Source organism: Gracilinanus agilis, chromosome 6 (assembly GCF_016433145.1).
Source record: "Gracilinanus agilis isolate LMUSP501 chromosome 6, AgileGrace, whole genome shotgun sequence".
In the NCBI taxonomy this organism is placed as follows: Eukaryota; Metazoa; Chordata; class Mammalia; order Didelphimorphia; family Didelphidae; genus Gracilinanus; species Gracilinanus agilis.
The window spans coordinates 173,051,390-173,064,385 of record NC_058135.1 but is presented as its reverse complement, the minus strand read 5'-3'; the positions used below and the strand labels follow the sequence as shown (position 1 = coordinate 173,064,385).

General features: G+C 34.1%; 1 protein-coding gene across 1 annotated transcript in view; it reads right to left on the bottom strand.

Annotated features, from left to right (window-relative positions):
- Nucleotides 1-12,996, bottom strand: part of ATP8A1 (ATPase phospholipid transporting 8A1) — a 279,653-nt gene that overhangs the window by 161,026 nt on the left and 105,631 nt on the right. The window contains exons 16-17 of the mRNA XM_044681740.1: nucleotides 12,620-12,697; nucleotides 11,336-11,424 (exon numbers count right to left, since the gene is read on the bottom strand). Coding sequence (XP_044537675.1) covers nucleotides 11,336-11,424; nucleotides 12,620-12,697 — 167 coding nt within the window. The remainder of the gene's footprint in view (nucleotides 1-11,335; nucleotides 11,425-12,619; nucleotides 12,698-12,996) is intronic.

The window sequence follows — 12,996 nt, the reverse complement described above, 5'->3', positions numbered from 1 at the left end:
TTTTTGGACAACTGAAACAATTGGACAATTGGACTTTTACTAACAATTTATGATTACTTCACATCCAGTGGAATACATGTAAATATTTAAGGGGAAACAGTAACTATTAGACGTTACCAATCTTTTTTAAAATAGAAAAGGACAATAAGAAAGTCTAAGGGTTTTTACAAAGTTTTCTTTTAGAGTCAGGAAAAGAACAAATTGTGGGCTAGACTAAATAATAGTGTCTTTCAAACAGTTGCTAGATAATATGAAAGCAACTGAGCAAATACACTCCTTTATAAATCTGAGCAATTCTACTATTAACCTGATCATATTATTCAGGTCAATGATGTCTGATGATGACGATGATGATGATGCTGCTGAATAAGTAACACTTACATAGCACTTTGAGGTTTGCAAAGAGCTTTACAAATATTAACTCATTCAGTCCTCCCAACAAATCTGAGAGGTAGGTGCTGTTATTATACCCATTTTGCTGATGAAGAGAGTGAGGCAGAGAGAGGTTAAAGGGCTTGTCCAGAATCGCTATAACACACAGCTAGTCATTGTCTGAGACCATATTTCAAGTCAACTCTTTCTGCCGAGGTTCAGCCTTTTCTCTACTGTGCCACCTCGCTACACTGACCTTTCTTATTTTATTTCATTTAATTTATTTAATAATCTCATTTAACTTAATTAATTATTCTATTTAATTAAACACATATCAAAATTTCTATCAATTATGCATTGATAAATCTGATAAGTAGTGACTTGAAGGAGGTTACTTTTGTGGACAACACAATAGCACCTACCTTACAGGATTGTTGTGAGGATCAAATAAGATATTTACAAGGAGCTGGGTATATGTGTATCCTATTAAAATGTTACCTGAAATGATGCTAATTATCATTACGAAAACAAAGACAATTAAAGAAATTAGCATGAAAAGTTTTACCTGGAATTTCACAAGGGCTGAGACATGCAAATGAGGACCCAGAGATTTAAGTATCATTATATTTGAGTCATCCACAAATACCAAGATATTCCAGAAAGTTTTAAAAATAACAAGAATGAGTCATTATGGATGTAGGTGTTGACATTTAGAAAACTGGCAGCAATGAACTTGAACATACTGAATCACTAGCTGACACATGAACTATAGCTGTCACTGTAATTATCATTAAGTGCTTATAGACTCACTTTATCTTCATTTTACTTGAGGAAAATATCTTTTGGATGTATTGTGGCATTTATTACAAATATGATCAATTCTTCAAGATATATATTCACAGACCTAGAGATGGGAGATTCTGGGTTTAAGTCTGGCCTCAAGACACTTCTTAGCTGTGTGACCCTGGGCAAGTCAGTTACCTCCTCATTGCCTAGCCTTTACTGATTTTCTTTTGTAATGCAGGATTGATGCAATACATTTTCTGCCTGGGAACCAATACTTAGTATTGATTCTAAGACAGAAAGTAAGGGTTTAGAAAAAAAAATGTGCAGAAAAGGAACCTTGGAATTCCAAAATTCTAAATTCCTTCCCAGATGTATTTATTACAGATATATAATATTTTCGTATGGCTGAGGTATGGAACATAATATTTCCAAGATTTCACCATTACATCTGTAAATCAAAGACTAACCAGAAACAACAAACACATAAATATACATATAAAATATCCAGTGCATTCTGAAACTAACTCAAAGAATCACAATCTATCCACTACCATGTTTTGCTTGTCAGAGAGAGAAAGAGAGAGAGAGATGTGATAATAAAATGATGGGATGCAAACATTTAAAGAAATAAAAACTGAAAGTCTGAAAGATCTTTAGGGCTTACCAATCTTCAGTAGAGTACCCATAATCCTCAGGCTCAGGGAAATGGCTTCATAGAGAGCAAAAGGAAGAATAGAAAAAGAGGAAAAACAATCAAAGAAAGGCTTAAAAAAAAGGAAAGCATGAGTAGAAGTATTGAAAGATGATTATTAAAGTTAAGAAAGAGAACTTTTAGTAAATTTCAAAGAATGGTTGTTAAGTAATAGATCAAGGTGATATATAATAAATTAATTAGTGGAGTCTTACATGCAATATTACTAAGTTATGGTCTTTGATACTCAAGAACTTCACTGAAATTTAAAATACAAGTAATTTTTTATGACATTGCTTCCACAAACATATATAAACACATTCAAATTATTCAAATTCATATGTACAAATGCAAATAACTGGACTTCTAAGTTTGTTGGTTGCTAAAGTCAATTGGCAAGGAAATCATATAAATGGTGTTGCCAAAGTAAGGATTGAATAGCGAGGCATTAACATGCATTACTATGGGACATTTCATCAGATTGCAAATTTCTTTATTCTTACTTGAGGAAGTACTTTCAAGACCCTAGGGTAATGTATGTGATAAATTAACTAATCATTTCTTACATAAAGCAAAGATATTAACATAATTTTATTTTATTATAAAATTACCATTTTAAACCAAATTATCAGTCAAAATATTTCTACTGTAGCAGTAATTCACTATATAAAAGCCTTTAGCCTCAAATACTTATGTGTTCAAACTGCTTCAATTACTTTCATAAATAATGTGTACTAGTGGAACATGATAAAAGTTGAGTGTTTGACTAATTTCTTCAACAAATATTTACTGTTACATAAAAACATTTCCTAAGTTTATGGTAAGAAGGAAGAGAAAAATAGTCTCTGTAACACCAAAAATTTTAATTTTAATTCCTGGGATTAGATATGACCCAATATTTTCCACCCATAAGCATGAACAAAGTAGAGATGCCACAGAATTTAAAAAGCAAATATTACTTTTTAGGAATATAAGTTTTAGATATTTTGAAGAAAATAAAACAAAAGACAAGCATTCAGGCTCAAAATCTTATTTGATTTTTTTTTTAATTTAAATGATTCTGGAGGGAAGGGGTTTGGTTCTTTAGGAAGCTGAAGTTCTACCTTCTTCTATATCTTTAATGCTTGGGTAATTTCCCTCCTTTCCATTTAGCCAAATCTACCTTGATGACTCCAGCATTTCTTGGATTTTTAATTTTATAATTCTTCACCTCTTCCCCACATTATCTCCATAGAAACTCCCTAACACAACTTCACCTCCCAAGACTCTTAACCTAGGGTTCCCCTCTTTCATTATCATCTTACCTTCCCTTTCCCCCTTCAATATACACTTATCATTCCATTTTCCCCTATTTGGAGCCTCTTAGCACATTCCCTGGATATTGCTATTTAAAAATTATTCTCACAAATGCCTTCTGTTGTCTGTTTCATTATCCTCTGACTGTACCAATCTGAGTCTCTGAATTATCTCTAACCATCCATTTTCTCTACAGCTGCCACCAAACCTAAAAATAAGTCATAAAGTCATGCTCGTTATAAATTCACTCTAGCTACCTTCAAATGGGACTTAATGATATACAAAAGTCAGTCATTGGGGTTGGGTGTAGTAAGATGGATAGGAAGCTTTTAAGAATAAAATTTTGCCAACATGGTAGTTTATGCCTATAATCCCTGCTCTGAGGGGAAAGACTGAGGCTGGTGGATCACAAGTTTATGAGTCCTGAGCTATCACAGGGTTAAATCCTATAGGGTTTCCACATTAAGTCTGGCATTAATATAGCAAAACTCAGAACAGAGAATCATTAGTCTCTCAAAGAAGTGGAAACCAGCCATGGTTGAACAACTAGTGCAGGTTAACATTTCTGTGTCAATCAAGCCTATGAGAGGCTACTGTATTTCCAGCTGAGGAAAGAGGAGAGAAGAGTAGAGTATAGAGGACAGGAGAAGAAAGGAGAGAGAAAATGAGGGCAGAGGAGGAGAGGAAAGCACATAGAGAAGCAGTTCTAATGAGGAGGGAAGGGGAAAATTGTCTAAAGAGACTGATACCAAGGTAGAGGGAACCTATTGAAACTTTGCAGATAAAGACACAGAATATGGAAGGAGGGTAGATAAATAATAGACAAATACAAAAAATGGCAGGGTTTTTTAAGGATAGTGTCAGAACCACTAAAATTCAAAATGAGCTGAGACTGGCAATGAAATATAAAGACAAAAAAAGTTAACTTTTAAAAAAAATTTTAAAGCCTATATTGGAAACAAGGATCAAAGAAAGAATTTTGCTTGGAGTAGATGGCATTTATAACAGATAATGGAAAGTAGATAGAACTCCTCAAATTTTATTTTTTATTTTATTTTATTTTTTGCCAAGGAGAATGAACTTTGAACTGGAAAAAAAAGGTTTATAGGGAAGTGAAACTCATGTTAACTATAGAGGTAGTACGTAAACAGCCAACTGCCCTGCAGGAGTTCAGTAATCAAGCCTTGATGAATATAATCCCAGGGTAATAAAAAGCTAGCTGATGTGTAAATGTTTAAGTAAGAGTCAGTGATTTCTGGAAAATTTTGGAGAATGAGAAAGATATCAAAGGACTCAAGATGGGAAAAATCTCTATTTTTTTAAAAAATGGGTTAATGATTCGAATTCACTGTCTATCAGTGCACCACAGTATTAACACAATGGATAGGAACTGAGCTTTGAGTTTAGAAGATGAGTTCAGGTCTATACTGAGATTCTTATTAGGTCTATAACCCTTGTGAAGTCACTTAACCTATCTGTCAGTTTCCTCAGCTCTAAAATAGGATCAAAAATACATTAATAATAATAATATAACTACTTCCCAGGGCTGTTGTGAAGATCAATGAAATCATTTTTCTATAGAGTCCCTGACAATAAATAAATAAATAAAACCTAGTCCCCCAATTCTGATCCTTTGTGCAGATGTCTAATGGAGTATTTTCAAGGAACTGTGCCTGGCCCTGTGCCATTTAATATTTTAATCAATGATGTGGTTAAATCTATATAGGGTATTTTCATAAAATTTGCAAATGGCATAAAGCTGGAAAAGATAGTTAATGTTTTGAATGCCAGAGTCAAGATTCAAAAAAAATCTTCATTGAGCAGAACATTGGGCCAAAATTTAAAACACTGCATTTTAAAGGAATGAATCTAAAGCAATGATTCCCAAAGTGGGTGCTACCGTCCCCTGGTGGGTGCTTCAGCGATCCAGGAGAACGGTGATGGCCACAGGTGCATTTATCCTTCCTATTAATTGCTATTAAAATTTTTAAAAATTAATTTCCAGGGGGCTAAGCAATATTTTTTCTGGAAAGGGGGTGGTAGGCCAAAAAAAATGTGGGAACCATGGATCTAAAGTCTTATTATCTACATGGTTTTCCAGTCTATAACTACGGAGACTTAGATGAAGAGGAGTTTAATCTAAAGATATCAGACATTCAGTGGTCTGCAAACACAATAGTTATGTAATTTCATATGGTGGTCAAACATCCATAAATTAGGCATATTATGGAGGCCAAGGAGTGAGGGAGTCAGTTCAATTTAACAAATATTAAGTGCCTTCCAGGAGCAAGGCACTGTCCTAACCCTGCTCGACAGGACCCTCGTCATACAAAGATTATTTTCAGTTCTGGGCATATTTTAGGAAGGTCAGTGACAAGGACTGGTTGGAGGACCTGGGAATATTTAACCCAGAGAAGGGAAGACAGAGTAGGCAATCGAGTTATGCCTAAGCACTGCCATGCCAAACAGCTGATGACTTAATTTGTTTGGTTCTAGAGACCAGAAATAAAAACAATGATGGGTGTTGTGAAGAAGTAAATGCCAGAATAAAATCAGGGAAATTATCCTCACAATCAGAGCCAACCCAAAGTGGGCTCTCTTAGAAGGTAGTGGTCTCATGAGAGACCATCATGCAAAAGCTATTTTTACTAACCTGCCAGGTATGTGGTATCAGGGATTCTGGTTTCCATATGGGTTGGAGAACATGGTTCCTGAAGTCACATCTAACTCCAAGATTCTGTGCTTTCTCTTCCTTCAATCTGCATAATGTTGCACAATCCTGGATCACATCTAAATTCTTTAAACATTTATTTCTCTACCTACTTTCCTAAGGTCTTTTCTTCCTTCTGTCCCAGAAGTCCAAAGGGTCCTCCATAAGGTTTCCACATATTCTTTTCCCTTCTACAGCCTCTTCTTCAAGAACTTTCTATTTCTTTTGGCTTTAACTATCATCTCTACATTGTGCATCCTGATCTTAATTTCTAATCCTTATCTCCAATTGCCATTAGAAAATTCCATTTAATATGGAAATGTATTTTGAGTGTTAATACATGTACAAGCCAGTGGAACTGCTTCTCAACTTCAGGAGTGGGGAGGGAGACAACATGAATCATATAACTGTGGGAAACATATGTGTAGGGGGTAGCTGGGTAGCTCAATGGAGTGAGAGTCAGGCCTAGAGACAGGAGGTCCTAGGTTCAAACCCGGCCTCAGCCACTTCCCAGCTGTGTGACCCTGGGCAAGTCCCCCATTGCCCACCCTTACCACTCTTCCACCTATGAGACAATACACCGAAGTACAAGGGTTTAAAAAAAAAAAGAAACATATGTGTAAATTTGTTATTGGAATAAAATAAAAATAAAATGTAAAAAACGCTATTGAATAAAATGAACAAAAGAAAGACATTTCCATTTAGGTATCCTGTTGTCACTTCAAATTCAACATATCCAAACCAAGTTCATCATTTGATCCCAACTTCCCTATGGCATTACCATTACCAAAATCTTAGTTCTTGGGCATAAAATCTCATGCAAATTTAAATTCCTCCTTGTTCTCTCAGTATTCAATTTGTCAATTCTGCTGATCTTGCTTCTCCTTTCCATGGCCACAACCCATCCATATTCAGTCCTTTTCTACCTCATGCCTAGGATACTATAAGGATCATCTCCAACTCCTCCAAGTTAGAATACACAAAACTACCAGATGAATTTCCCTAAATCATTGCTTTAATCATTTTATTCCTTTGCTAAAAATCTTTATTGGTAGCTCATTTGAATGAAATTCCAACTTGTAAACCTGGAATTCAAAACCTAATCCATCTTTCCAGACATCATTCAGTCTTCTGTGAAATTACCTATTTTAACCACCTTCCATGGCTTTGTTCTTTTCTCCTTCTCATTGCTCATGTTATTCTTCTTCCCCATCTGCACTGTCTATTTAGAGTTCCTTCCTGTTTTCTCTGTAACTAAATCCCACACAAACTTCAAAGTCTTGCTCCAAGTCCAACTCCTTCAAGAAGCTTTCAAAGACAAATTCAGTCTGGCCATATCACCAAAGACTTAACTACATCATTCCTTTGACCATCATGGACTACTTTCTAAGATCTTACATTTTTCTCTCAGTATTGACTTTCCACATGCATGTGCTTATCTCCTTAACCAGATTATAAAATATTTGAAGATAGGCATTTGTATTCTATGTACTCCATATGGCTTCTAGCACAGAATGCAGAGTAAGCACTCAACAAATATTCTTGGTTGCTTCACTTAAGGCAATTAAAAAGGGTTAGCAGGATCCAGATTGTGATAGAAACCCTATTTTGAGAATAAAAATATGAGATCCTATAATGTGTGGATTTGAATTCTTTCAGTGTTACAGACTATCCTCTGAAAGCCCAGGGTCACAGGTGAGATGTAGCCTTTGCTAATAGACATTAAAAGCAACATATTGGATAATGCCAAGAATGTTCAGAGCTAACATAATGTGTTAATATGTTTCTCCTGTTAAGCAGATAACTGAAATGGATGGAAACTGGCCAGGAGCTGTGAAAAAATCCATGGGAAGTCTTCAAATTGAGAAAAAAGTCAATATTTAGATAAGCATGCTTAATAATATTTGACTTTGGTGATAAAAGTACATAAGTGGTACTTAATGTGTTTGTATTATTTTAACCTTTATTTTAAATTGCATCTCTGTTACAAGAAAAAATTATAGAAGAATTAAAATATGTGCTATTAGTAGTTTTATTATTATGGAAAATGCATTAACAAATAGATCATTTGCAAAATACATCTCAGTTATTCTGATTTGACAAAGAATGGGCCTAGGAATTGAGAAATAGAAATTCACTTGAGTGGCAATTTACCCAAAGAGTGAGAAATAGCACCAAAGAGGAATTAATCACTCTAGAGAAGGCTTGCCTTGAAATCTTAAACCTTTTAAGTACAAAAGCATTATCATTTTTAACAGTCCTTTATAATCACAAAATGTTATTGAATTTAGGAAAAATAAAATTCATGCACATGAAGACATTTCACTTCACTAAGAATTGTATTTAAAAATCAGCTGACTTACAATGAATGTGTAGTTATCAGTAATTTTTATATCAGTAAATTACTGATCTTCCCATTATGCGTGGCTCATGATCTCATTTATGCTACTCAAAGATAAAAGAAAAAAGAATCACTTCACCACTTCTAGCCCATATTATGGTATTTGGCCTCCTGACTGGACTCTCCTCTCCAATCCACTGGTCTGAGCATTCCTCTGCTCAAAAACTCTCACTGCCTTAAGGAAAAAATACCAAATGCTAGGCCAGAGGGCTTTCCACAATCTGGCTTGAACCGATGTTTCCAAACCTAATTCAATTACATTGAATAAATTTACAAACACTGAAGTTTTCTATGTGATAAGGTACAGTGCTAGGCTCTGGGGATACAGAATTTTTTAATGACAATGACTACTTTCAACAGGTTTATAATTTATTGTGAGAACACAATATCTGGAATGTTAGACACATACTAGGTAGATTATGATAGCAGATAAAGGACTCATGGTGAAACTGCAGGAGGGAAGTATAGTTTTGGTAGGCAATCAGGAAAGTTTTCATGGTGAAGCTCTCCTCCAAGTAAGAAGATTTTGCCACGTGGATATGAGTATGGCATGCATTCCAGGCAACAGGGACATTTTGTATGAAAGCAAAGAAGCGAAACAAAGAAATACTGAATTTGGAGAATAGTGGATAGTCCTGTTTGGCTGAAAAGGAGAATTTTTAATGGGAAATAATGTAAAATGAGGCTAGAAAGATAGATTGGAGCCAGACTATGAATAAAGAACTGAGAAACTAGTAAAGTATTCATTTGAATTTGCCAAAATGACAGCATTATATCTGCCAGTTAATGCTACCTTTGAAGACAGTTTCAAAAAGTGCCTTTGTCCATTTAAAACACACACACACAAATATATTTATTTTTTATAAAAGTTCATATTAAGCCTGATGTATTAGTATTAGAAAAGCACATCTTACCCATCAAATAGTAACAGCAATTTTAAAAGAAATGATCTCTAATGATTCTCATTAATAGAAACATCATTTTATTTAAGAAGGTTATGAATTTCTGATTGTGATCAAATCACACCAATTTTTTTCTTGCATGAAGTAAAAAAAAATCATAACCATAATCATGAAAAAAAGCTTTCAGAATACTTTGTAGTGGGGCAGCTGGGTAGCTCAGTGGATTGAGAGCCAAGCCTAGAGACAGGAGGTCCTAGGTTCAAATCCAGCCTCAGACACTTCCCAGCTGTGTAACCCTGGGCAAGTCACTTGACCCCCATTGCCTACCCTTACCACTCTTCCACCTATAAGTCAATACACAGAAATTAAGGGTTTAAAATAAAAAAAAATAAATACTTTGTAGTCAACTTTGAAGTGGTATGTGGATGGATTTGATGTCCCTAAAATGATGATTTTTAGTTCAAGTAAACTACATTCATTAATAACTAAAGAAGCAATTCTTACTTAGAGCTAATTTCTTTCCATATTTGCTATTTTATCACTGAATCTTACCACAACAAAAATTACAACATTTAGAAATATTTCAATCTTTTATAATCTCATGGTTCACTAACTTAATGTCTGAAGAGGTGGTCTATCTGAAATGTTAGAAATTTTAAATCACAGAACAATTCCAAGGAAACATAACAATATTTTCAAAATATATTAAGCAGATTAAAATAATTTTCTTGAAAAACTCAAATTATAAAAATATGCTTACCATCAGGTTTCGAATCTTTTTAATCCTAGTTGAGACTAATCTGCCTGAGTAAAAGTACTTTTTTGGATGTAAAAGATGTAGGAAAACATGGGAGTGTTGCCATAAACATAAAACTCCAAGAGTAAAACAATGAGGAGGTTGATAATAAGCATATCTGGGGTAAAGAGAATAATATACTAACAAGTGCAAGGTTATATCAATGACATTGTTTTGCTATTTCTTGGATAAGAGCTCCATATATACTCAGCATTCCTGTCTGTAAAGAGCATAAAGGAACATTTTGCAAACTAATTAGCCATTACTGTTATAATGATGAACACCATTGCCCTGGGGCAAAAGTGTTAGCAGAACCAAGCTGTCTTCAAGTATAACAACCTGCATACCAAGTTGAGGTAATGATATAACTTCTACCAAAATGTATTTGACAATAAGCACATTTCACCATCAAATTAAAGGTGCATTTTACTAGGAGTAAAATACGGGTGTCAATCTAGATTTTTAAGGAGCAAAGTAATGATTGGCATTTCGAACGGCAACTTCATTTACAAATCCAAAAGCCAGTTCTCAGGCAGGTGCAATATAGAAATAAATATGGGAGAGTTGGCACTCTATGGGGTTTAAAGTTCAAATACAAAGGAATGATATATATATTTCCAATCTAATTTCCTTAAGTGAACATTTTTAAGAAATGAAACTCCTTCAAACATGGAGTTCTAAATATATCATTTTAATTACTAACTTACTGCTATCTCTGTGTACATGTGATCATGTGTGAACATGAGAATAATGACAAGTGCTCTTATTTTTTAAAAACACAGTAAATAATAATAAGAACAGGAAAATTCCAAAATACTGGTCCAGCTTCAAGCTGGGGACCACAATAAGATAATAAAATATTTCTCCTTGGTCATATCTTTCCAGTAAATGAAGGAGCTGTAAAATTATTCTTTGGTTTTTATTCTGCATGTATTGAAGAGCAGCACCTATAACAATATGGACAATTTGAAAGCTTTTTGGTTCAAACTATAGTTTATGTTTATATTTGCAAGATATCCTTTACTCTCATGCCAATATACACATGTTCCTACTACTATTTCAGAAGATTAGCTGTGATCTTCAGAAAATCCTAGTAGAAAGTACTTGGATGGATAACTAGAAAGTTCTGGAGAGTCAAAATTCAAGAATTAAAAGGGGAGTATAAGCTGTGTGGAAAAGGAAAATAGATAACCAAGTTAGATTGCTTTTCATTAAAAAGAAAAAACTCAGTAATCTTATTAAGAATAATAGTATTAAAAGAAAGATACAGCTTAGATCTATTTTGAAAAAGGAAGTAGACTAAGTTAAACCAAGAATTTAAATTGAACATATGTGCAACATTTTTTAACTGGGACAAAATAACAATAGAAAAACAACTTACCCATAAGCAATTCCAGCTATCGTACATTTCTTAAACTGCATTACATTGCAAGTCAGGGTACCAGTCTTGTCAGAAAATATGTATTTTACCTTAACAAATGTTTAAAAATTCACATTAAAATTCCAAAGGTCATTTTCATTCTTGTCTATTAAATGATAAGTATGAAGGGAGAAATCTAATCTACTTCCTGTTTTACTTTTCCGTGGCAACTCAATTTTAACTGACTTGTTTCTACTTATCTCAGAGTAGCTCAATTATTTTTCAATATACTTTACAATAAACTTCACATATGATGGCTAAATGAAAATAAATGTACATTGGAAGCCATTCAGAATGTACCATTTATAATAATGAAGGGCATAAATACATTTTAAAAATAGTATTATTTATTGTTTGTAAAAATTAAAATACTTATCAGGGTTAGCTAAAACAGCAAATCATGAACTAGAACTATACAGTATTTAAGGAAATGATGTCAAACAATAACAATTTTATCAGATAAGTATAACTATTATTAAACATGAAATCTGGCAAGTGGCACTAGCATACAGAAAAAAATTCTTTCTTGTTTACCCCATTGAACAAAACTTAAGAGTGTTTAATTCTAAGTAGGCAGTAAAATACTGATCTAAGATATTCCTTCATTTTGATCATCATTATGACACATCAAATAACATCATTCATTCAATCAATGTTTATTAAGTGGCTACTATGTTCTAGTCCTGGGTGCTAAGTGCTAGAAATACAAAAAAGAGGCTAAAAACAGTCCCTGCTCTCAAGCAGTTCACAATCTAATAGAGAAGACAATACTACGTTCTGATTTTTCCTTCATTTATAGGAAAAAAATCTAATAACAATTGTAAGATCATGAGATTTTTAGTCAAAGGATCGTAGACTTAGAACAACAAGGAACCTGGGAGGTTGTCTAGATCAGCCCCCATATTTTATAGATGAAGATGCTAAGGCACAGAAAATTTAAATGATGTTTCCAGAGTCATACAGTTATAAAGAACACAGAAAATAATGTAGAAAATAAATCCAATCTATCTAACTAAAATAGTAGTAAAGTCCCTATGCCTGCCTAATAATTTGTACCCTTTCAGCAGAAATATCTCTAGAGAACTGTCCCCCTACAATGATGATCTTCCCCATGTCATTTCATAAAGCATGCCCATGAACCAAGATTCTGGTTAATAAATTAAATGACCTATCTAGGATTACACCAGGTCAAAGAGAAACAAATCTGTCTCCCATTTCAATATTCCGTTTAAGTATTTCATTTACCTGGCCAAGTTCTTCATTAAGATTGGATGTCCGAGCCATCGCAGAAGTGTCTGTAGGTTCATAGTGCATATCTAGATCCTAAAAATCAAAGAAAAAGTGGCCTTTGGTTAGCTGAATAAAATATATTTTGCTCCTATGGCATGATTAAAAAGTGAGAATAAAAAGGCAAAAAATAAGGAGATCATAGTCTAATGGGCATACTGTGTTGGGGGGGGGGGGTTGGGAGAGAGAGACAGAGAGAAAGAGAGAGAAAGACAGACAGAGAGAGAGAAAGAGAGAGAAGAGAGATGAGAGAAGAGAGAGTGGAGAGAGAGAAAAAAGAAAGAGAGAGAGGAGAGAGATGACAGAAGAGAGAGAGAGAGTGAGAGAGAGGAGAG